Source organism: Varanus komodoensis, unplaced genomic scaffold (assembly GCF_004798865.1).
Source record: "Varanus komodoensis strain SLA01 unplaced genomic scaffold, ASM479886v1 scaffold8, whole genome shotgun sequence".
Taxonomy (NCBI): domain Eukaryota; kingdom Metazoa; phylum Chordata; class Lepidosauria; order Squamata; family Varanidae; genus Varanus; species Varanus komodoensis.
Window position 1 is genome coordinate 21,895,284 of NW_025336481.1, and position 27,052 is coordinate 21,922,335.

At 39.2% G+C, this 27,052-nt stretch overlaps 1 protein-coding gene across 3 annotated transcripts in view; it reads left to right on the forward strand.

Moving 5' to 3' along the window:
• The window catches only part of ANKS1B (ankyrin repeat and sterile alpha motif domain containing 1B), a 325,003-nt gene that overhangs the window by 89,037 nt on the left and 208,914 nt on the right, over positions 1-27,052 (forward strand). The window contains exon 1 of one of the 3 annotated variants that reach the window (XM_044454763.1): positions 32-230. The exons of the other annotated variants lie outside the window; for them this stretch is intronic. Coding sequence (XP_044310698.1) covers positions 206-230 — 25 coding nt within the window. The 5' untranslated portion in view covers positions 32-205. Of the gene's footprint in view, positions 1-31; positions 231-27,052 lie in introns of those variants that run through there. 3 annotated transcript variants of the gene reach the window in all.

The window sequence follows — 27,052 nt, forward strand, 5'->3', positions numbered from 1 at the left end:
TACAAGTAATGACTAAAATGTGGTGAATGTGGAGATTTTCATGTGAATGCTGATAATCCCAGATATATTTCTTACTGTCTGAAAATAACAGGCACCATGCAGTGCTGCCCATCTACAAGTCTACAACCCTCTCTGTTCCAAGAGTGGTCAGTTCTTCCACAAATGGTGCCCATCTTTTGAGAAAAGAAGATTAAGCACTTCCAGGATGAGATGCTCTTTTCTGGGACAGGGTAGGTCAATTGAGTTTCCTTATGTGAGTTCTGCCAGCCTGGCCAGTTTCAGGTTGCTTCTGGAAGTGCTAAATCTCCTTTCTGCAAATGGAGGAGTAGACTGCGAAGGGGAGTATTTTCCTAGGTTGGTTTGGGTGGTTATTTTTTCACCTGTAAGTGCTGTTATAAATTTTAAGTGACTGTCAATATTTATTGCTATATATCTTAGCCTGCAGACATAAAATGGATTCAGGATTATTCTGATGAATTAATCTAAGATTATTTTGTCCAACATAGAAATAACTACTTTTTAAGAAAAATGGAACATTGGCATGGATTAAAAATTACTTCCATTGGAGGAAAATGTCTTCTTTTAGTGGAAAAGAACTAATGGATGTAACTCATTTCCTCCCAAAATACTGTATGTCTGTCATAAGTTGATTTTAGTTGTAAAAATACTGTAATATTTAAACTTCTTGGCCCTGATCCAGATATATTTGCATACAACAATGAATAGTGCTCAGTTATCGCTCTGAGAAGGAAAACAGTGTCTAATGGCGCCAAATGTTACATGAAAGTATGCATTCTTGTCTGAAATAGCTGATAGTTTCATCCATATAGTACAGGACTGATGAAAGTGTCATGGAAGACTCACACGTCCATCTGTTTCTTGCAAATTTCTGCATACACACACATTGGCTTAAAAAACTTGCAGTGAAATACGCAGGCAGTGCCAAGCAATGCACAGAATGATAGATATCTGGGTTTGCCAGTATTTCTTCTGCATATATATATTATTTCTAGTGAACAAATTAGGGAACAGTCCTATTGCTTTCTCAGCAGATGTTTATAAGACACCAAACTCAGAGGCTTATGAGCATCTAATGCAAGGCATGGTGGTGGCAATCTGGAAGGAGAAGGAGGCTAAGGTGCCACTTAGAATTAGTGCAAATTTACAGTCCCAGCTTCCTCCTCCACCATCTCCTGAAACCTCAATTTTCCCCACGTCTGGGCCCAGTTGCAGCTTTAAAGCATAGCCACTGCTGTTCTTTCCACACTGGCTGTAGTGGGTGGGGCAAGAGCTTGGTCTTTGGAGCCTGTACATCATGGGTCCACTAACTACGGCCTGTGGGCCAGATGCGGCCCACCATGCCCATTTATTTGGCCCGCCTCAGAAGTTTTGGACCGCAGGTGGGGGTGCGCCCGTGGGGAGAGGCAGCGGCTTGCTCACGCAGACATCATTTTGAACTCATGCTGCCTTGCCACATGCGCCCACCTCCACCTCACTGCGCGACCCCCACCTCGCCCCACACACGCGCCTCCGCCGCACCCCACATGCGCACCCCTGCCCCACCCCCTCACTGGCCCATGCGGACTGCCGGGACCTTCCAACTGGCCCTCTGTTGAAAAAGTTTGAGGACCTCTGCTGTACATCAAGGTCACAGGACTTGGTGCTCAGACTCTGAAAAATCCTGTTATCTTCCGGGCATTATCTGGAGACATAGGATTATGCCCTAAAGATGGTGGCCATTATGAAGATACTATTTATGCATTGAATACCCAGTGGAAAGTGAGAGAAGACAGTGTGGTGAGAATGTAAAACAGTTATCTCTTCTTGTGTTTCATATTTCTCACTTCATTCTTGTGCTCAATTGGCATCAAAGTCCCACTGAATTTAATGGCACTTACTGTCTACTATATGTCTTTAGATTTGCATATTTATATCTGATTCAATTCTGTATAATATAGATGAGTGTAAGAACTCTATTGTCCGATAATTAATGTTGGCTTAGAATTATTTTATTTTATTTTTATTTATTTATTTTATTTTATTGCATTTATATACCACCCTAATAGCCCGGGGACTTTCTGTGTAATACGGAGTATAAGGACAGTCCACTTCAATTTTCAGTGTAATACAGTATAAGGAAAGTCCACTAATGAAAAGGCTATAAAGTACCACTGAAATAAATGCTACTTAATTACATTTAATTGTTTGCAGAGCTGTGCACTGTTTCATATAGTTATAGGTATACATGGATAGATATACATGCATAGCTATCAAGCATGTTTGTATCTGTAAAATTCTGCAAAGAAATTGCTCACTGAACCAGTTTGAAAGATACCAGACTAGCTCTCATGTATTTATTCATTTTCTTTTCAGTCTAATGGCTAAGGGAGAACTTTTTGAAGAGAGCACACAGAAAAAAAGTAGTCATAGAGTGCTTGTGTTTTGGGTTACTAGTTCTCATTATGCATAGCCATATGGTTACAATTCAAGACTGGAATGACTATTTGCTTTTTTTGTCAAAATGAACCTGATCTTACTGATCATATAGCTTTACATTCTTGTACTGAAGTGTCATATTTTAATTTATTTACTATTGTATGCTCTGAAAAGCTTTGCTCCACTTCATGAATCATGCCACTTAAAATTCCCAGGTAACTCGTGCTTAACAAGATGAATTGAAGAATGTTTACTTGCTTTGAAAGGGAATGCAAATAGGCTTTCTGTCCACAAATTAAAACAATACAAATACAAACAAAAAGTAGAGGATGGAAAATATGTCATGTTACAAAAGTGCACCAGCAGAGGAAAATATCACAAAACTAAAACTTGTCACAAGTATGACTTATATGGCTGTGCAATATAGTGATCTATGTTAGTAAATACACATTTATATTTATTAAAGGACAGAATCTTAGTACTTGCTGCTCCATATTATTGAAATCATGAAGGCAGGATCCCAGGAAAGAAAGTGTACTTTACCTATATAAATCTTAGGTTTCATTTTTTCCATTTCTGGTTGAAGAAACTGGCCCATGATCCTGAAATCTGTAACCTGTCAGGAGTATGTAGTCTTAGTTTGCATGGGATCTTAGTCTGATTCAGCAAAAACAGGCTTTTCTTTAAGAACATAAGAGCAGCAATGCTGGGTCAGACCAAGGGTCCATCTAGTTCAGCATTCTATTCAAATAGTGGTCCACCAGCTGTCTGTATAATTCCACAAGGAGGATATTAGTGTAATAGCACCCTATTTCCCAGATTTCCCAACAAGTGGCAAACATAAACACACTGCCTGTGCTAATGGAGGTGGTCTATAACCAGCAGGACTGGCAGCCATTAATAGCTTTCTCCTCCATGAATTTGTCCAGTCCCCTTTTAAAGCCATTCAGATTGGTGGCCATCTCTGCATCTTCTATATCTTGTGGAATTGAATTATGCAGTTTAGCTGTGTGCTGTATGACGAAGCATATGTCTTGAATTTGTTACTAATTAGCTTCATGGAATGACCCTGAAAACTAGTATTATGTGGGAAGGGAAAAAATGTATCCTCTCCAGTTTCTTCAAACCATGCATTATACTTCTATAATGTCTCTCTTTACTCACTCCCCATTCTCAGTTGTTTCCTCATAGGGAAGTTGCTCTATTTCCTTTCTTTTGCTATTAGCAGTTTATTATATTTCATTTTTTCTAGTAGAAAAAAAGCAAACTCTTTTATCCACTCCTGATTCCTGTTCCCCTTCCCATCTTGCTAAGTTATTCCACCTTTCTTTATATTGCCCACTGTTTAAAGAGTCAATGTTTCTTTAAGCGAAATTAGATAAATTGATATTTCTGTAATGTTTAAAAACAAATAATTTGAAATAAATAAAGGGATATTTTAATTATGTTTATTTGCTGGCCAGCCCCATTTTTGCAATGTTCAAGAAAGCTGTTTTTGTTTCAGTAATATGGTATAATATATCTTTGTATAAGCAGCTAACATAAATAGATCCTCAATCCAACTCATATATTTTGGGTTTTCCTCACTTTCCAGTTTTGTACAAACAGTGCTGCTAGTGTGGCCTTACTAAACCATGCATCATGTCACTCTGCCAAGTCCCATTTGCCTGCAATATATCCCACTGAGGCATGGACATCTTTTCACTGATTGAAGTTTCCAGGAGTATACTTTTTCTGGTAAGGACCTTGAACCCAAAGCCATCAGTATTGGGCAGCTCCATAGTATGTGTATAGATTAGTCTATGCTGTTACATCTCTAACACTCACCCTTACCCTTTGAGTTACTCAGGCATTTGAATTGTTCTGGTGTCCAACATGCCCTTTGCTGTATAAAGGCCTTTGTTTCCTATTGCAGGTCCTCACTAAAGAAAAAGTGGTCCAGTCCTTTGGAATGTTACAAGATTAATTTGGTTCACCAACCATAGTAGACTTAAGTATCTGAAAGCTTAAGCATAATATCACTAATGAGTTTGACCCAGATGTCCTGGCTGCCTCAGAAGTTTCAGACCTACTTCAGATTTCATTGTTCATGATAGATGTAACTAAGACTAACAAATCTTGTATGACCTGATATATAATACTATTGTTCCAACCTTGGATTAGATGGAATACACAGTTAGAAACTAAATAGAAAGCTTCCTACTAGAAAACAAACTTGAAGTCTGTCAGAGTTTCATTCTTCAAACAAGTTTCCTTGCTTAAACAAGTTGACATTCTCACAAACATTACTTCTATGCGTAGTTTGAACTCTGTCCCCTCAAAACAGATCCGTCTTATGAGACAGCTATTTTCTTTAAATTTATATTATTATAATTATAAATTATTCTCTTTTCCATTAAAAACCTCTTTATAGAATATTGGATCCAAACTGCCATGCTGTGAGTAGACCCATTCAAAGCAATGGGGCATGATAGTTACGACTAACTTAAGTCCTACTGATTTTAGTGAGTATAAGCTAAGTATGGCTTAATCTAGATCTTACAAATTTGGGAATGTTTAATAGATTGTGGCTAGTTGGAGTCACTGAAGCAGTTGGTGTGAGCTTAAGTGGACTACGGGAGATGGTGGAGGACAGGAAGGCCTGGAGGAATGTTGTCCATGGGGCCGTGATGGGTCGAACATGACTTCGCAACTAACAACAGCCGCAACAACAATATATTGTACTTCATTTTGCATTTAAACACCAAATAAGTATTACTTATGTTAACAGTAGAGTTCTGTCTACAGAATGGTTACATCTATGAATAGTTCCTTAAGTTTAAAAGGCATTGTGCCATACGCCATCTAAATTCTACAAAGAAAATGCAAGACATAAGCTGGAGATGGTAGCTCATCCTTTATTGATTTGTTTTTCTATTTAATATTGAACTTGGATGGCTTGTTTAGAAATAACATGGGGCCACCCAAAAATAAGGTAGTGTTTTTGTGTACTAAGGTTACATTTTGTGTAGAGTTCTATGTGTTTGTAAATTAAAACAAGTTTTAATCCTGAAAAACAAGTCATAAATGGCCTGTGTCCAGTGGAATGTTGCAGCCATTGTGTTGTGGTGTACATTTTAGAGATTGTACTACACTGATCCTATGGCAGCTGTAGTGGCTACCAATCTGTTTCCATGCCCAGATCAATGTACCATTTCTTACAGCATGAAGGACTAATGGCTTGGACCAATATATCTGAAAGATTGCCTACTTCTGTATGAACCTGCCCATAATTTTTAGTCTTCTGAGACCTTGCTTTTTATGCCCCACAGAAACACAGTGGAAATATGGGTCTTCTTGTTGGCAGCACTATGATTGCATTTATTATTATTATTGCATTGCATTTACATCCTTCCTTTCTTCTTGTGAGGAATCCAAGGTGTCTTACATAGCTCCATTTTATCCTCACAACAACCTGTGAGGTAGGTCAAGCTGATAGTCCATTACTGACTCAGTCACCCAGTGAGCTTTGTGGCAGAGTAGGACTAGGACCTGGATCTCCCAGGTCTGCAGTCCACCATACTAAATACTACATCACACTAGCTACCCTAGCCTATACTTTGCATGGTTTTGTTTTGTTTTTTTTTGGTTTGCAGTGCTAACATTTTTGTTTCAAAATTTAGTAATTATTCACAACTCCTGGGGGTTTTGCATGTTTCTGAGATGCTAATGTCTCAGGGACACTTTCAAAATTGAGGGGACAACTAGGGCACAAGATACACCCCAAAAAAACTGAGAAAAGGGTAAGGCAGATTCCTTGCTTTTCAGAAGGAAGGATTACTACGGCTTTTGAAAGCATTTGACAGGTCAGGTTTTCAGAGCTGTCAAATGCCTACAAAGGGGGAATTTACTTACCATTTCCCTGGGTGGCAATAGACAGAGTGGGTACCTGCTGGATTTTGCCAGCAGCGCCCCCCCCCCCCAATCCATTACTCACTTCCCCTTTCCTATTGCTACTCCTGTATTTACCATTATCTGTAGTTGTGGAAAGGTGATTAATAAGAATTAAAAATTGCAACTGTTGCCAAAAATGAGGGCATACTTTTCTTTAAAAAGTAGTTGGCCCTGGAGCACCTTGGTTGGATAGATCATGGCTGTCAAAGAAGGATTGCAAAAGTGAGCTAGACAACTGGCTCCACAGTATGAAAGAAAAAAGGTAAAGTGCAAAAAAATGGTTAGAAATGGCAGTTGCATGTTAGCTGCTTGGCAAGAATGGTAAATGGATATTTATTGTTCTTGCTAAATAGCTTGTTAGCCATTAGTATTGATCCATGATGGGCCATTTTATCCAGGTTCAGGCAACACAGTAACCCAACATGGGTCACACAAATCCTACAAAACGCTATGGGATGTCAGGGTGCTTTCTTACCTAGATTTAAGCCAAGCTGACAAACCCATCACAGCTTTGCACCACATGTTCCTTGTTGTACAAATCAATCTGAGAGATGAATATGACAGGGTGCAGGGAGTGACCAGGGATTTGCTAGAACAAAAAACTGCTCAGGCAGTGTGCAACCTCCAGAAAGCTAGGTGGCCTCTCTACTAGAAATGTTGGCTAATAAATAAAATGAGGCTGTAAACGTTTCTGGTGTTTCTCTCACCCTACAGCTCTTACTGCCAGAGCAATGAATAGGCAGAGGGCTCCAGTTTTTGGAATATGCTCTTAATACATTTTTCAAGCTTTTTGATATCACTTGAAATATATGAAACACAGATCCAGTATTTTTCCAGATTTTTCTTCTCACCAGATTGTTTATAGCGTTGCAAATCTTGCTGGTTTTCAGAAATATTTGTATGACATATGGGAGATGATTGAAATGGAAAGAACTGGTAAGAACCCACGGAAGAGTCTGTAAAAATAAGAATTCTAACCATTGGCCGCCTATACAAAGTACTTCCTCTTGTAGACTATCAAATGCCAACTTGTTTAATCATATTTATAACTTTCTTCTTTTCAGCCCTTAAAAGCTAAGATTTTTTTCCTTTTTTATTTCCTTTTCTGCATTCCCACACCTTCTACACTGATCTTGTGGATATACAATAAATAAAGTTTTATTTATCCATCTGTTGTATTATGCTCTTGGAGGTTTATAAGTCTCAAATTGTTAGTCATGCTTAATAACTTACTTTCTAAAACCAAGTGCGAACAAAAGAGAAGATATGTCTTGTACTGTTTTGAAAATCGTCTACTTTAATCCACTGGTTTGTTATGTCTAATTAAAAACACAACATTAGTACACTAAAGATTAGCTTAAATATTTTTCCCTTGGTTTTAGATGATGAGGCTTGGGCTCTGTATGAATTTTGGAAGAAGAAAATTCTTGTGCTAGGAGACAATTTCCAGTTGTGCTGTCCCATTTCTATTTATGTCTGATATACACAGGGCTCCACTGAGAAGCTATTTTGGCAAAATGAAATATATAAAACATAAAGATATGTGAAATATAACATGCTTTAAGAAGGCAGTGAACCAATTTGAGCCAGGTCATATGTTTTGCACTGAAGAATCATTTGTACAAAGAATCAGCTGTGTACTTTTCGGTATATTTCCCAAATGGATTCTTCTGTGGCTTAAAAGGTAGTCTGGGCACCCCGATTCTTTAAAATGAGATTTCAGTTGCCATTTATCACAGTTCAAGCAAGAAAACATTCTATAGAAAACACTATAATTGTCAGCATCAAGGAAGAAAACATTCTCAGTTATTTCTCTAAGTTACTAGATTTTGGGTTTCAAATATTCTGTCAGTCATTCACTTGCTTTGTCAATTTTTATTTCAGACAGAAATGTTGTCTGTAATTCCCATTGAATGTTTTGAGGCATGAACTTTGACATAAACTGCCTAAATCCTAAAGATTCTATGCAGCAATATCGTATCGCCAAATTATTAGCTAAAGTACATATGGAGTGTGCTCTTAGAGCCTTAAAGGATTTGGCTCTAAGAAAGGGGAGAAAGGGGAATATAGCTGACATAGCACAAATAACATGATCATACATAACACCTTGTCAGGATCTGGCAGAGCAGTCTGGCTCCCTCTGGTGGCTTGATAGTGCAGGTACGCTGGTTCATCTTGCAAGTACTTGCAGGGCTGGTATCAGGCCTGTAAGTGCTTGCAGGGATTAGAACCTCTGCAATCACTGAATGCAGCTGTAAGCCACAGGAGGTGCTATAAAAAACATACCTAGTTTCACTGTGAAGGTAGGTGGTTTTCTGTCCAGTGTTGGCTCTGTTATAATGTTACTCTTGTCTTGATTCCTGCCTTTACCTCTGCTCCTACCACAAACTTTGCTAGGACTGTGATCTTTGCCTGTTCCTGACCTTCACTTTATCTTTGGTTCTGCTATGTCTTCTCAATATCTGATCATGACTTGCTCTTGACTTTACCTTCTCCTCTGGCCCTGCTGTGCTTTGCTAATATATGACCCTTGCTTATATCTGATTTTGCCCCAGGCCCTGCCTCATCTCACCCCTAGCTTAACTATGACACCACACTGGCTCTCAAATTTATACTGTTTTTCTGTAGACTGAATTTAAATTATATTATCTTTCTTTTAAACCACCCTGAGAATATGATTGAAAGATATAAATGTATTAAATATGTACATTTGGAGTCAAAGAGGTCCCACACTAACCATTCATTTCCTTACTCTAACAGTAGTAGAGGCATGCTATCTGAAAGAAATGCACAGAAATAAAGCTGAGTTTGCTTCCCTTTCCTTTGTGTATAAGCAAGGATCATAAGATGTTCTTAAGAATCCAAAAAAGAGAATGTGAAGAATATGCAGTTAAAGCTTCTTTGGCAGCAGCAGTAGATGCTGCTTTCTTTCCTTTCTCTCTGGGAACATAAGGTCTTTTCAAGTTCCTATTAAAGAGAAAAGCAGGCCCACACAGCTGAAGTCTTTTTGGCAGCAATAGCAAGAGTTGTGCTTTCCTTTAAATACTCTGAATTTACATAGCTGAGGGGGGGGGGGTAATTTTGTTGTCTTAGTATACTATTTATTGTATCTATTCATACATTTCTAACCTGCCTTTCAAGGAGACAAGGCTTTTTTCTTCCCAGTCCTTGACTCCTTGGAAGGCAGGTTACTTCACATGGTAGGCATGCACAGCTACCATGTGAAGTAGGTTAGGCTGAATGAGTGTAAGTGATCCAAGGTTCTGCAGTAAAGTTCATGGCAGGATGAAAATTTTGAGAGTGAATCTACCCAGTCTTGGGTCAGTATTCCAACTCAGCAGTTTGAGGGGAAAAGATGAAGGAAGTTGGGCTGCTGAAGAAAGAGCCTGATGCTAACCATGGTAGTAAATAGGCATTTAAAAAAATATATAAAATAAGTTCCTCTTTCCTGTTTCTAAGGTGAACTTCCCACCCCAGTCATTTGGATGATCCTCACCCTGTTCATGAGCAGATTTTACTCCTTTTTCCCATAGTAATTTGGATTAAATCCAAAAATCCTACTGTGTAGGTAGACTGCCAAACAATCCTCATCTGCAGTGTGCCTTTCAGACAAATATGTTGCCTGTATGCAATTTTTTTTAGAATTCAGAATACAATAAACACATTAATGAAAGAACATTTACCTTGTCAATTAGGTTTTGCTGAATAAAGAGTTAAAATAGCACACTCATGCCTCATTGGAGGACTCTTCATCAGCAGATGAACTAAAGCTCTCAGAAATCAGGAGCATTTCAGCATAAGATGATCAGGAGGAGCTGACCCTTGGAGGAATAGACCAAAGGTCCATCCCTACAAGGAATTCTGCATCTGAGGTAGTGACTGGGCAAATTCCCTGGGTCCTAGGAGTATTGCCACTTCAGGTGACAGTCCAACAGGGCGTTAAGAAGAAGTGCTCAGTTACAAAGCAGAACCCCCTTTGAGGAATTTCCTTATGCACTTGCTAAATTGGTGTAATGAACCAAGGCTGAGCTTTGCCTTGGGACTCAGGAAGCTCTCACAATACAAGCCTTCAGTTTCTGCCTAGCCAGTGCTGGAGACAACATAATTCTTTAAGTACCTTTCCCCTTGTTTTCCAGAATTGTTCTTGTGATGGATACTCTGTGTTGCTGACTTTTGGATCTTTGTTTGACTCTGTTTCTGGACTGTAATATATCAGACTACTTAGCATTATTTTGACTTATACTCATCCACCACCTCTTTTTACTTTATATAGCATATTATTTTCTGTAGGGTTCAGAAGAACTCAAAAATTTGCTCAGTAATTTAATTGGCACAATAGAGATATTACAGTGACATGGATTTTGGACATTTTCTTTTAAACTGTATATTTTTAGAATTAATTTGAATGCTGAAAAATGTATCTGATTAAAATAAGATTAATCAACTGTTTTCCCCACCAAACTTTTAATTAGTATTATTTCTATTTAGCTTAAGTGATTTAAAAGTATCAAAGCTGAATGAGAAGGTTTACTGAGTACACAACTCTTTAATAATAAAACCACCCACAAGCTGTGGACCTTTGAGTACCTTTCCATTCAAGAACATTACATTTTAGTTTGTGTTTTTTATTTTCAATTTCATAACAGTGGTTCTGGGTTGCCTAGGCAAAAATATAGAACAAAAAATGCTGCATGTCTGAAGGCCTAAGTGTATTTACAATTTTAAATAGTGACTCTAGGAATTTGACTGTTCAAAAACCCTAAATCGTGTTAGCTCTAACACAGATTTAGATTTCACCAAAAGAGTGAAAAATGTATATGGCATTTGTGACTTACATGTAATAGTGATTTTGCTAAGAATAAAGAATCTGTAAGTCAAATGGCACATTCAAATTTATCTTGGATGTGGCACACAAGATTTAAACTGAGATATATTTAAGTTGATTTTAGCACATAGCATTTTATTCTGCAGTAAATATATGAAAGACAAATGTAATATCTGGAGCAACACAACTTTTTAGAGTTGTTGTTGTTGTTAGTCACAAAGTCGTGTCCGACCCATCGCGACCCCATGGACAACATTCTTCCAGGCCTTCCTGTCCTCCACCATCCCCTGGAGTCCACTTCAGCTCACGCCGACTGCTTCAGTGAATTAACCACCTCATTCTCTGCCATCCCCTTCTTCTTTTGCTGTCAATTGTTCCAAGCGTTAGGCTTTTCTCCAGTGAGTCCTTCCTTCTCATTAGGTGGCCAAAGTATTTGAGTTTCATCTTCAGTATCTGGCCTTCTAAAGAGCAGTCAGGGTTGCTCTCCTCTAGGACTGACCAGTTTGATTGTGTTGCGGTCCAAGGGACTCTCAGGAGTCTTCTCCAGCACCACAATTCAAAGGCCTCAATTCTTCAGCACTCAGCCTTCCTTATGGTTCAACTTTCACAACCATACGTAGCAACAGGTAAAACCATTAGCCTTGACTATACACACTTTTGTCGGCAGGGTGATGTCTCTGCTTTTTAGTATGCTGTCTAGATTTGACATAGTTTTCCTCCCAAGGAGCAAAAGTCTTTTAATTTCTTGGCTGCAGTCACCATCTGCAGTGATCTTGGAGCCCAGGAAAATAAATTCTGTCACTACTTCCATTTCTTCCCCATCTATTTGCCAGGAAGTAAGAGGACCAGATGCCATGATCTGAGTTTTCTTAATGTTGAGTTTCAAGCCAACTTTTCCGCTCTCCTCCTTCACCCGCATCAAGAGGCTCTTTAGTTCCTCTTCACTTTCTGCCATTAGAGTGGTATCATCTGCATATCTGAGGTTGTTGATATTTCTCCTAGCAATCTTAATTCCAACTTGTGATTCATCTAGCCCCGCCTTTCTCATGATGTGTGCTGCAAGTTAAATAGGATGACAGTATATAGCCTTGCCGAACTCCTTTCTCAATTTTGAACCAATCATTGGTTCCATGTCCAGTTCTCACTGTTGCTTCTTGTCCCGCATATAGGTTTCTCAGCAGACAAATAAGATGGTCTGATACTCCTGTCTCTTTAAGAACTTGCCACAATTTGTTGTGATCCACACAATCAAAGGCTTTAGCATAGTCAGTGAAGCAGAAGTAGATGTTTTTCTGGAACTCCCTAGCTTTCTCCATGATCCAGCATATGTTGGCAATTTGATCTCTAGTTCCCCTCCCTCTTTGAAACCCTGCCTGTACTTCTGGTAGTTCTTGGTCCATGTACTGCTGGAGCCTAGCTTGTAGGATTTTGAGCATAACTTTGCTAGCATGTGAAATGAGTGCAATGGTGCATTCTGTGGTGTTGCCCTTCTTTGGAATTGGAATGTAAACTGACCTTTTCCAATCCTGTGGCCACTGTTGAATTTTCCAAGTTTGCTGGCATATTGAGTGTAGCACTTTTACTGTATCGTCTTTTAGGATTTTGAATAGCTCAGCTGGAATACTGTTGCCTCCACTAGCTTTGTTGTTGCTCAGACTTCCTAAGGTCCATTTGACTTCACATTCCAGGATGTCTGGCTTGAGGTCAGTGACCACCCCATAGTGGTTATCAGGGACATTCAGCTCTTTCTTGTATAGTTCCTCTGTGTAATCTTGCCACCTTTTCTTAAGCTCTTCTGCCTCATTCAGGTCCCTGCCATTTTGGTCCTTCTTTTCATGCCCATCTTTGCATGAAACGTTCCCTTCATACCTCCAATTTTCTTGAAGAGATCTCTGGTCCTCCCTATTCTATTGTTTTCTTCTATTTCTTTGCACTGTTCATTGAAGAAGGCATTCTTATCTCTTCTAGCTATTCTCTGGAATTCTGCATTCAATTGGGTGTATCTTTCCCTTTCTTCCATGCCTTTTGCTTCCCTTCTTTCCTCAGCTATTTGTAAAGTTTCCTCAGACAGCCATTTTGCTTTCTTGCATTTCTTTTTCTTTGGGATGGTTTTAGTTGCCACCTCTTGTACAATGTTGCGAACCTCCATCCATAGTTCTTCAGGCACTCTGTCTATCAGGTCTAATTCCTTAAATCTATTTGTCACTGCATTTACTTCATATTCATCAGGAATATGATTTAGGTCATACCTGAGTGGCATAGTACTTTCCCTACTTTCTTCAATTTAAGCCTAAATTTTGCAACAAGAAGCTCATGATCTGAGCCACAGTCAGCTCCTGGTCTTGCTTTTACTGACTGTATAGAGCTTCTCCATCTTTGGCTGCAGAGCACATAGTCAATCTGATTTCTGTGTTGACTGTCTGGTGATGTCCATGTGTAGAGTCGTCTCTTGGGTTGTTGGAAAAGAGTGTTTGCTATGACCATTGTATTCTCTTGACAAAATTCTACCAGCCTGTGCCCTGCTTCATTTTGTACTCCAAGGCCAAACCTGCCAGTTATTTCAGTTATCTTTTGGCTTCCTACTTTAGCATTCCAATCCCCCATGATGATAAGGACATCATTTTTTGGTGTTAATTCTAAAAGGTATTGTACGCCTTCATAGAACTGGTCAACTTCAGCCTCTTCAGCACCAGTCGTTGGGGCATAGACTTGGACTACTGTGATGTTGAATGGTTTGCCTAGGATTTGAACTGAGATCATTCTGTCATTGTGGAGATTGTATCCCAGTACTGCCTTTCCTACTCTTTTATTGACTATGAGGGCTACTCCATTTCTTCTGAGGGATTCTTGCCCGCAGTAGTATACCTGATGGTCATCTGAATTAAATTCACCCATTCCTGTCCATTTTAGTTCACTGATGCCTAAGATGTCGATATTCAGTCTTGTCATCTTTTGTTTGACCACATCCAACTTGCCTTGATTTATAGATCTTACATTCCAGGTTCCTATGGAATATAGATCTTTGCAGCATCGGTCTCTCCTTTCACCACCAGATACATCTGCAACAGAGTGTCCTTTCGGCTTTGACCCAGTCGCTTCATTCTTTCCGGCGCTGCTAGTACTAGCCCTGTGCTCTTCCCCAGTAGCATATCGGACACCTTCCAACCTGAGGGGCTCACCTTCTGGTGTCATATCTTTTTGCCTTTTGGTAGTGTCCATGGGGTTTTCTTGGCAAGGGTACTGGAGTGGGTTGCCATTTCCTTCTCCAGTGGATCACGGTTTGTCAGAGCCCTCTGCTATGACCTGTCCGTTTTGGGTGGCCCTGCACAGCATAGCTGATAGCTTCACTGAGCTACGCAAGCCCCTTCGCCACGACAAGGCAGTGATCCATGAAGGGGCTTTTTAGAATACAAATCATATAAAGAAAACTTTAAGCAGAAAAAATTCTTACCCATTCTGATGTATTATTGTAGTTTACCTTATAGCTAGGTGACAACTAAAAACTCATAAAATGATTTGCTGAAGAAGAACCACTTTTTCATTGTACTAGGTTCTCTAATAGGACTGTCTTTTGAATGGTTTACATTCAGTTTAATATAATGAGAGAAAGATATTTGTATGCATGTATAGTTTGGGGGTTTATTTTGAATTTTCAACTCTGGAATTTAGCCATTTACCCTGTTGCTATACAGAGTGATGCTACCTTTATTTATTTTACTTATGCCGTCTGATTAACCATAGGCTCTCTGGGCAGCTTACATGTAATCAGTGCCACAAAGCAATAAAATAAAATGAAAAATAGAATCAATAATAACCAACCAGAAAATAATTAAAATAATTAAATGGAACAGATAAATAAATTGAATACATTGAGAAGGGGATGCAACATACAGCAGTTTACTGGATCAGTACAAAATGAATATACACAATCCAAAAGTTACAAAGTCATATAAAATTATAAATTGGTAGCAGCAGTGAACCAAAAGTTATAAAAAACAAAGTCTTCTCTGCACAGTGTGGGAGGAAAAGTTTAATTCTGAACTCTGGCAGATTGGAGACAAGCTCTTACACCTTCTCAGCACTAGGAGCTTGGAAAAGGGCTTATCTTCAATCTGCAGTAGAGCTGAACAAGGGAAAGGACTTTTCTCTATTCAACAGCAAATCAGACATGAGCCATTTTCCCCTCTCACTACTAAGCAAGTGAGCTTCTCTCAGCACTGAGAAGGAAGAATGCCCTTTCAACTGATTTGCATGTGTATTGAGTGTGAGTGTGTGGGAGAGAGAGGAAAAGTGAAAGTGGTGCATGTCAGCAGAGGCCATAACCAAAAGTGGTGGCATTGGCACTAGTGGACATCCTAAACTTGAAACAGTTGGAATGAAGATAGCTTCCAGCCCTGGTGTAATGCCTAAGCTGTATATAGTTTTGAGTTGATATCCTGGTACACATGTGCTCGCATGGCAGCAGCAGCAGTGCTTGAGTTGTGGATTTGCCTCTCCAAACAGGGTTACTTTCCCTCTTTTGTATCATGTATTCTGCATCAGATTAATACCATTTCAGCATCTAAGCTTTTGAAACAAACTACATTTAAAATTGCTTAAAGATAAGATCTGCTGATTTGCCTTATTTATTTATGCATTTAGACATTTGTATACCATCCATCATGTAACTGCTGAAATAGATTCATCTTTTCACACTACTTATTACTAGTTTTTAATATTATATTTTACTTTACTTCAATATTGTATTTTATTTTTGGTTCTGAAGTGTTCAGAGAATATATGTTGCTGGGAAACGATATAAATATGATAAATATAACCGCACAAGAGGAAGCAACATAATGGCAGCAAAGTGATGGCATATAGATGTAGCAGCAGTTTTCATCCTCAGGAGTAGTTAGCTCTGGAAAATTCCTTTTATTTATTCTAAATTCTCAAGACTCAGAATAGTAATATTTGGAATAAAATTGGGAAAGGAAGTAACTCTGCAGTTGAGCTATCCCAGTGAAATTTATTTGGCTAGTCATATAGATATAGAAGCCCTGTGCTTATATTCAAGTCCTGTTTAAGGAGTTTGTCAAAATATATACAAAATTTGGTTAATTCTGGCAATAATTGCTTTAATTTATTTCAAGTCATTTGGATATAGTAGATATTGCCATTATAAAAGTGCTGTCTATGTAAGAGATAATTACAAGGCTATGACATTGACAACAAAATTAGTACTCTTGGTTTTTATTATAGTATTACCACTTTTTAAATGAAGATTAGTTAAATCACTTTTGTGCAGCTGGCTAATAAATAGAAATCCATTTATTGTATAGAAAACCAGGGAAAGAACTTGAAAAAAATCAAGAAGTGGTTACACAAATGCAGATCAGGAGGACAAATAAAATGGTGTCTGTTGTCAGTGCAGGGATAAATGGGATTAATGTTAAACTAAATGCAGGCAAACTAGTGATATGGTCTGTCAAATTACTGGAAATTAGATTAGGTGAATCAGTTAGTTCTGGCTGAGATTGACTACCCTTGGGCTGTTGTATCCAACTCATCCACTTTCTAGTAGTACCCAGATGATTGTTCTATTAGCTTCAGTTCATTTGCCAGCTGCAGGTTCTCTTGAAAAAGACAGACTTGACTTTAGTTATCCACACTTTATCTCCAGTCTACAGTATTGTAATATATTTTATGAGGGGATGCCTTTAAAGATGGTCTACAAGCTTTAATTGGTCCAAAATCCACCTGTGAACTGGCATTGACAAATCAGAACATAGGGTCATCTTAAAAGACAATTCTGAATTCTACAATTGGCAATCAAGATGCAGTTACAGTCATCTGTTAGAGATGCTTTAACTTGGAGACCTACTTTGAGAAGTAGGTTGGATCTGATGGCCTTATTGGCCCCTTCTAACTCTACTATACTTGAGGATTGCAATTTGATGTAATGCACATGTGCTTTTTTTTTTTTTAGCATCTGTGCACTTCTTTTGTTTAGATTCACATTTCCCAGGTGTTTCCCTAGGAAGAATGCTCTGGATTTCTATTGTCCTTTGAATGGCTAGAGCTTGTTAAAAAGGAAAAGTGCTTTGGGTATAATTAGTTTATGGTCATCTTCTCATCTGTTTTGCAAAGCAGTAGTGCACTTGGCCCAAGGCAGCCCTTGCGGGCATTGAATTGAGTGTATCTGATGTATGGTGAAGGCTTTTAGCAAATGCAGAAATCTATTCTGTTAATATTCAAGGTGATCAAATATATAATAAGCCTTAAATTAAGCGCATTTTGCCTTTGGCAAATAAATTCTACTTGTTCTAGATGTATTCATATAACATGATGAAGTCATTAGCAAGAAATGCTGTTAATATTTACTGTCTATTAGCATTGACATTGATTAAAGAAATTTGCCTACAATTTGCACAGTTCATACACTCTTTACCAGGTTTGGGAATAACAGTAATATAAGCATCAAGACTGTTGAATTGAACACAGGCTTCTGAAAATCTTAGACAGCAATATGACATATGCTTTCCTGGAGAGTAGGCCCTGTTGAACACACTGGGACTTCTGATGAAAGAAGCATAAACATTGGCTGTCATAAAAGGAGAGGGAGGAGAAAACATATTTCTAGCTCAGAATGGGCTTGCAAGTATTAAATGCTTTGTGGTTCCTGCAGCCAGAAGGGGGCTGGACAAGACACCTAGTGGGCCTTGATGAGTAATCAATAATGGATACTTTTCAATTTGTACAGCTTGAGGATGAGGACAGGAATCTTGGGGAGGTGAGGCCTACCACTTTGCCTTTCCTGGTTTATAAATGCAGCCAGGAGTAAGGGAGAATGAGTGTACGGGGTGGTAGTACATTTCATTTTACATCCATCTTGCCCCAAAGAAGTATTAAGTATGAGGGTAAAGTCCTGTGTGACTTGGGTCCAAACTTCCTGAAGGAGCACTTTATCCTATTTTAGCCTGCCTAGGTTTTCTGATATTCAGGAGACACACTTTTTTGGTACCACTGCTTTCAGAGGTTTGTCTAGTGGTAACACAAAAAGGGCCTTCTTGGTGGCTGATCCAAGAAAATCCTTGCCAAGGGCGACTAGATTAGCTGCTTTCTGTACAGATGTTTTTATTCACACAAACCTTTGACATATAAGCATGTCTGTTGGATTGGTGCTGTTTGTACTTTGCTGTTGTTGAATTTGTGTTTTTAATGTATCTGTTTTATTATACTTTTAAACAAAGAGTTATTTATCTACAGTTGTGATTTGCCTTATTGTGCCATTTTCTTGGTAGAAATGCAGGGGTATAAATCAAATAATTACTTAGTACTTTTTACTCATGAAGAACAGGTTTTGCCATTAAGTGTCATCCCTGCTCCTAATTTATTTTTCTTCTCAAGTCTGCATGGTCTTGCTCTTGCTATTTTAATATATGCATTTTTGAATACTTGCTAGAAATCTCATAGATAATTGGTGTCTTCCAGGTAGCTTAATATAAAATGCACAGCCTGTTACCTTACTGAAGATTGCTAGTCTGTACTTTTTCTTTGTAAAATATAATCTTAATTACTCAACCTGTAATAATAATGAAATGATTTGTTCTCTGCATTTTTCTTGGCACCTGAACATTATGTGTTCATTCTATTAAATTAAAAGGGACTAATTACATAATTGCTCAAATTACCAGTTTGTAAGCTTAGTGTTATGCATAGGAGGGTATGCAGAATACTTCATGTAGGTTTTTGAAGCAGTTAAGGCTACTTCTAAATAAATTGTGAACTGAAATTCATATTCATTGGATTGGAAAGTGAACGTTAGCAAATCATGAAGCATGATAACCTCAACAAGTCTATTTTCCAGTTTAGAATTTAATCTGAGCCAGTAAATCTTGGTTCTTCCAATTCACCCATCTATGAGCCTCCCATCCCCATTAGATTTCCTGACTGCCTTAACAGTGCCACGTGCTGAGATGAGGGGAAAGTAACAGAGTGGATAGTTAGGCAGCACCAAAAAAAGTGTGCATGCACCCCTGAAAAGAAGAACAAAACTTGACAACAATTTGATAGCATGTGCAAATGCTAATTCAGAAGCATGTGTAAAAAGTTCAAAATCACTATAATTTTCACAGAAGGCAAAACAGTTCATATCCCATACAAATAATGCCCTCTATATTCTTAATTTAATTTGGATTTCCCTTGGTCACCCAGATTGATGGTTATACAATTTATCCCCAAATAATCTAGAACATTCCCTAAATCAAATTTACTTCATGATAAAGAGGGTATGAATCACAGTTCTGAAGGTGGTGATGGGATTCTTATGATCTCATGAGGATATAGGATAGTCCTGTGGGTGGCCAATCTCCCTTCCTTTTAAAAAATGTAATACATCTAGCCAAAGGCAAGTCACTGCAAAATTCAATTTGACCTGCCAGCTGTGTGGCACAGATTGAAACTTCAGATTATCTGGGTTGGGAGGGAGATGTCATTGTTCCCTATTCCTTTACAGGGAAAATGACATAGCTGTCCCCATAACCTATGCTCAGGGGCAGCCAGTGGTGCACTGAAGCCAGGACTTGAAGGGGCACAGCACCAGCACAATTTTATTAGCAGGTATATTGATGTTATCTGCAGAGAAGGCTGGTGACTCCTGAATAAGTGGGGTTCTACTGTAGTTTTTATTATGAGTTTTGTAGTAGCTGAATTCTATCTCCTAAATAGCTCCAATGGATAAGGAGCCCTACTGACATAAGAGATAGCAACCTCCCTGGCCATCTGCTATCCCCTTCAGAATTTCCTTTTCACTCTGAATTAACATGCAATTTGCATTATAGCTTGGTGAAAATTAATTTTACAAGCAGCAATATAATGGTTTGTTGTTGTTGTTGTTTGAGAATTTTGGGCAAGTAAGACTCATTAGCTTTCCAAAAGTCCAGTTCCTAGAAAGCTCCTAATTTTCTTTGTGGTCTGTGTGTACCACACATGACCTGCACACAGCCTCAGTTTGGGAAACTTCCATCTCTTAATTCTTTTGTTGGAAACCCATCTCCCTGTCTACTGATAAGCAGGTTCTCACCTATTCCCCTGTTCTTCTTCAACCATCATTGTGGTTGCCCCATCGGAAACATTGTCCTTCTTTGTCTCAGAAAGGACTTTCTCTTAGCTGAGAAATTCTTTTCTTCCTTATTTGTCTCTTATTATTTTGATTTTTTTCTGCATCTCTTCTTTTGATTTTAGTAATCATTGATCACCCTTTTGCCTATGAAATATATATGGCCTTGAAGGGCACCTTCTTGGAAGTGTGTTTGCTACTGCAGCAAGCTTCCACCACGTACAGACAGTCAGTGTCTCTGCTCACTCTGCTTTAGAAGGGTCATCTTGTGGACTTTGGCCTTTACTCTCAGGACTTTACTAAGAAGGCTGGAAGAAACAGATCAGAAAGCCTTAAGGCTCTTTTCTAGAAGATGGTGTTGGAAGCAGTGGTAATCCCCTTCTAGCTTATGAAGTCATGGCCTCTTCCTTCCTCAGCAGTGACTGCACTAATGCTGGTTGATTGACCATCTTTTCCTTCTGCTCTCCTGGCTCTAACCATGGGCCAAGTATACCTGTTGATGTCTAGCCAATCTCTTGTCAGTGATTAAAAAAAAATTGGTATCACTGGGCAAAGCCAAGAAAAAGAAAGATTTGGTACCTGCTTTCTGAGAACAACCTTTACTGCCAATTCCACCACCTTCCTCCTTCTAGACGCTCCTACTTCAGTTGTGCTACCGTGTCCAGTACCTGAGGCAGCCTCACTTGCCTTGAACTTTGAGGAGGAGATCAGAGATGTCATGTACTTTAACTTACCACACTGAAGTGGACCTCTTTTGGCACCCTACATTACTGTTGCCACACAACAGCTTGATCAGTAAGGTGTGACTCACCAATCACCAAAGCTTTCCTTGGGTGCCACCACCCCTCTCCATCTGCGTACTTCTCTCCTGACATTAGTATCAAGGGAAAGAATATCTGTATTTGGTTCACAGCTTTCCACCACTGAGGACTATGAGTGGGATTCAGCCTTGTGCTTGCTGGCAGCCCCATCAATGCCCTTGCTGGAGAGTTCTCCAGAGCTGGTTTCTACTGGTTCTACCACCACAGTGAAACACCAGAGTTACCTGTCACTTCTGAAGTCTGTGATTAGTTTAGTACAGTGGTGTATGCATCATACCAACTTAACAAAAGGGACCTCCTTCCACCAGCCTACACCAACTAAGACAGGCATCTCAGATACCTTTCTGGGGTGGGGTTCTCATCTGAAAGTTCAAGGCTGGTCATTTCTTTTCTAAAGTAGTGTCCAGTTTTCGTATCAATCAGGACATTGTGTTACCTTCCTTCTTCTCTTTGCTTACTACTCCACTTGAAACTACTGTGCATACCCTGGTCTTAAGAGGGGTGTTTTTATAAGGTAGGATCACAGCTGTTCAGAAAGAAGCTGTCTTGAGCTGGTCTCTTCCTCCCATTTTTCCACTCCAGCAGCCTTAGATGAGACTTTCTTTTCAGCTTACCAGGTTACATAATATAAATCAAAGTAGCTTTCTCTCTGAGATGTGGAAGACGCATTTGTCCATAAAGAATTGTATCCAAATTGAAGCTTCCTCTCCTTCTCTCCCTTTTGGAAAAGCTTCTGTTTATAAACCCAGGGCATCTCTTGAAGCTTTAGGGCTAGGTGGTGGGAGTGCAGAACACTTCGTAATTGGTTGGCTCACCAATTATCTCTTGATTGGATCAAGGAATTCCATTTATATCACCTACCGCCACAGCTCTGAAATATCTCCCTCCTTTTCTAAGGAAGGCCTGACAGCTTCACTAGATAACCTTTAAACTGCCAAGACATCTGCCCACTTCTGCTCTTCTGTCTTTAGATGGATCTAACTGCATGGACTGTAAATGTGTGAAAGCTGAACTTCCTTTCTCAAAAAGCCTTGTTTCTTCATTTCTGTGGAGATAAAAACACTCCCAGTGTCCTCACTGCAGCTATTGTCATGGGCAGTACAGACCTCATGATTATCCTATCAAGATTGCAGGACTCATGTCAACCACTTTTGCTTGAAGAGTTTCACTTACAGGTTTATGCCATGTGGTCCAGACCCATTACTTGGATCAAGAATTACTGTTTGGATGGCAGAACCAGGGTTGATTGATATTCTGGTCGGGCAGTTCTTTGTATATTACAACAAGAACACTGATTCATTTCCAGTAAGTCAGCTTGTTAAGCACCCATCTGTGTGATACATGAGGATAAAAGACAAGTTGCTTGCCTGTAACTATTTCTTTGAGTGGACATCTGTGCACTCATTCAACCCACTCAATTTGGTGGCAGGACTTAATATTAGAGGCATGGGTGAGATTGGCACTGACATCAGTACTGACCCTTTCTCTTGTTTCTGAGATGAAAATGCCACGCTCAGAGGTACTGAGGGAATAGATGGGAACCTATTATCAGTAGACAGGGAGATGAGTTCTCACCAAAAGTTTCTCAGCTATGGAAGTTTCTTGAATTGAGGCTTTGCAGAGGCACAGAGCCCATATGTGTAGATGCACAGATGCCCACTCAAAGAACCTACAAGGAAGCAATCTCCCTCCCTCCCTCCCTCCCTCTTGCAGGCTTAGAACTTTAAGTTGTAGTTGGGTTTATATATACGTTTGAATTTTACTATGCATTCACTTGGGACTTACAATCTCCCTCCCCCACCAAATCACTGAGGATATTGCTCAGAAGGACGGATAATTAATGGTGCCCCCTCCCCCAAATACCCTGTTTGGCTTGGTCTTTTTGATTTGGGTTGGGCTGCGTTCGATTTGGATTGGTTTTTTATGGGAAACTCTTGTGCTCCTTGGTTATCCACACTTAGGAAAATGAGGGCTGCTCAGAACCAAATGAGCCTCTCCCCAGGAAATGCCAAGATACTATTCCCCCAGTTTTCTAGAAAACTTGCAAACTGGGTTTTGTAAAGTCTCACAGTGTTGCTTTTTGATAGGTACTCTTGTTGGAAAACCCAAAATGTACATTCTAAAAAGTAACATTTCAGTACTGTTTATTCCTCAAAACAACATCATATCACATTGCAAAAGCCATTTTATAAGTGTATGAGAAAACTGCTGGTGGGGTGTGGGAATCACCCTTAGCCACATAATCTTTACACTTGGTTGCCATCGTGGTTGTCAGGTTGTTTGGTTCTTCCAGCTGCTTTATAGCCTTTGACATCAAAGCGCCAGAAATGCATTTCCAATCATCATCATCATTGCAGCGGCAGGAAACCAATGCATCAGAAGACTGAATATTGATCTTGGTCTTCCCTGAGGGGGTTTCATACATTATTCTTTCTCCCCACCAGGAAGATGAGCATGAGAGCAATGGGCTACTTTGCAAGGCTGACTTAACCATGTTCAGCCATACTGCTCCCCCTCTCACTAGATGTAACACTGGAACCTACCTGCAGTAGCAGGATGAATTTTTAAATGCTTTCAAACTCAACAGTAAAACAAACAAACAGCTGTTGTGCATGAAATAGTGAACCAGTGTGATGTCATGGTTAAGAGTGCAAGACTGGGATTCAAGCAATCTGGATTCTAGTCCCCGCTCAGCCATGAAGCCAGCTGGGTGGCTTTGGGTCAGCCAAAGATTCTCAGCCCCACTTACCTCAAAGGATTGTTGTTCTGGGGATAACATTGAGAGCAGGAGGAGAAATGATATAAGCTGCTTGAGCTTGTTATAAGAAAAAAGTGAGATCTAAATTAAATAAATAGGACCCGAACAAAAAGAACATACAGATTTGTTGCTATCTGTAATGTTGTGCTAGATATGGCATTGCCCAATCACAACTACAGTGTATTTTCTATGGGCAGTAATCATTGCTTCATGAAGGCAGAAGAAAAACTGTGTTCAAAATTAATTAGAAAAACCCCTTATACTGACAAATGGTCATTCTCCCCTTATCTTTATGTCTATCACTGCTACTGGAATGTCAGTAATAATGGTGACTTAATTAAACACATGGAAAGTGGCAGCAGTCTCATTTTTCACGCAACAATTGGACCAAATAGTGCCTGAGGATTTTGCTTCATGTTTCAGGTTTGGCAAGGGCTAAAGTCTTGCTGGGTTTGATCTGTTTTTTAAATGTAAAAGCTGGGAATCTGAACTAGCTAGTGGACCCCCTCAGCCCCCTGAGTGAGCTGCAGCTTCCTTAGCTGGGTTAATCAGGCTTGGCTTGTCTGCATGTGAATATCTGTCGATGAAGACCATCATCTCTGCTCTCCCACAGTGGGAAAAGGCTTATTATTTGTTATAGGCAACCTTTTGGAAATGCTGTTTCCTTGTTCATGAGTTTGTTTGTAAACGTATTTTATAACTAATATTGCAGAGGTTGTGAGCTTAAGTGGACTCTGGGGGATGGTGGAGGACAGGAAGGCCTGGAGGAATGTTGTCCATGGGGTCACAATGGGTCGGACACGACTTCACAACTAACAACAACAATTGCAGAGGTGGGATCTGCAACAAAAAGCTGTAGAGTAGCAACAATCTTTAAGAGGAGTATTCCTGTTCAAGGCTCCAGGATGTTTGTAGTGCTATTTGAGGCTTTCAGAGACTGAGGGCAGGGATGCTGGTTTCTGGACAGAAACAGGGAAGGGAAACTGTTTTTTCCTCATACTGAGTTCTACAAACTCACAGGCCCTTATCTAGCTGTTTTGGATTTATTTTTTTCTTTCTCTTTTAATATAAAAGATTTTGGGTGTCCTCATACATATATTAAGCACTCGCTTATTTTTTATAGTATTTGGTCTCATGTCACTTTCAAGTTAGCTATTTACATAGAGTGATGACTATCCTGTTCTATAACATGCATTCATTCTGTTTCAGTAATGCTCAGTAGTTTAATGTACTAATGCTTTATAAGCAAAGTAACTAGCTGCTCTTTACCATGTGGTATTCTTAAAGGATTCTCAATTTTATGTAAATATACATTAGTGTTAAATGCTTGCTAAAGTCTCTGCTGTTCTCTCCATTATTGACTGCCAGTCAGTCCAGTGATTATGTAGCAATTATTGCTGATATTACACTTATAGATAGGTTTTCCAGATATGGATCTCTAAAATTTCATCTTGGATCAAATATAGAGAGAATTTAAATAGATTAGTAGCACAGCTGTCATAATGTGCTTGTTACCATAGCTATGGCACACATATCAAGCAGGAGATTTTATTCCACACTAGAATCTCTTGCTATGGCAACGGCAGTGCTCATTATTGACATAATGTGGTAGATATAATTGATTCACTACTTGTAAAGGCATTTTTCTACAAACATTAGTCATCTAATGAATCTATTCATGTTTGGAAATGCACATTTTTGTTCTATACATGAGAAAAAATGCTAACTTAATTTTTCACAAGTTACAATTAATACTGTGTTGTTACTTTTATTATTCAAGTGTGTGCAATTCAGTTGTGCTCATACCATATTTGGAAGTAGGGGTTTTAGTCTGGTGCATTGCATACACTCTGGGAAGGTGCAAAATAATGAATGCAAACAAAAATATGTGTGTGTGTGGCAAAGGTGTTCTGTTACCAGCATATAGAATATAGATTTGCCTTGATTTGTAGTTTGTTTCTTGCAAGCCATTTTGTTTTATGTGTGATACTTGTGAAATATAAATTCTGGAGACAGAACAATATCAAAACTTAAGTGGCTGCTGTCTGACAATGAAAATATGCCGCAGAATATGTTTTAACAGTCCTAAAATAAATATTAACACATATTTATGGTACCTCAGCTCACGAACACCTCAGTTCATGACCAAATCGGGTTGTGTACAAAAATTTCAGAAAAAAATTTCTTCAGGTCGTGAACTCCACATTGGGTGACGATCGCGATTGTACCCATCTTCCCTGCATGAGCGTGCCTGTCTCCCTCCCAAGCATGCTCGTGATTGCACCTGTCTCCCCTGTGATTAAAAAAAATATTTACAGAATGGATTAACCTTATTTACATTGAACCTTATGGGGAAATTTGACTTGACTCACAACCAATTTGGGTTGCGACCAGAGTCGTAGAACAGATTAAGTTCGTGAGCCAAGGTACCACTGTATTTTGACTGGTGTAAATGTAGGAGCTTCTTTTTCCATGACTGATTTAGAAGGGGTTAACTATTTCCTTTTTGGCTAGAAACTTCTATCTGCCTGTGTATTTTCCTGCCAAGAGAATTGCTGTAGCCCTTCTAAATTCCACTTAAAAATGAAACTTTGCATTCTGATAGCACTGATAGCTTTCACAATAATTTTTTTCCCATCAATGGGATCACTTCTGCTTTTGCTTGTTCCCCAAATGGGATCTCAGGCATATTGCTGCAAAGACTCCAGCCCACTTTCTAAGCTCCATTTTTAAAGTGGAATTTTGAAAGGTTAAAAGTTTTTTTTCTGGCAGGAAAATACACTGGTACGTAGGCTAGCAACTGGTGGATTTCCCTACCAAAAAGTAGCCTTGTAATCCTTTCTAAATCCCACTTAAAATGAAGCTTAGAAAGTGGGCTGGACCCATCACAATATGATTCCTGTTTTTCCCCCTTTTTGTTGATTCCCATGTGTCCCAACGATACCCTCACTTTTGCAAATTAGACAATGCCATTTCGGGAACATGCAAAAATGGAGGGTTCTAATTTTGTTGAAGAACCAGAAATAGGTTACAGTTGCAGTGGGGAATGATGGGAGAACTCAGTGCACTCGTAGTATGTCCCGGGATATGGACAGGAGGGCTGAGATCGAGGGAAGGCAGCCCACTACCCACAATGCATCTTATTGTCTACTGAATGTACTGGAGGGTGGCTTATAAGC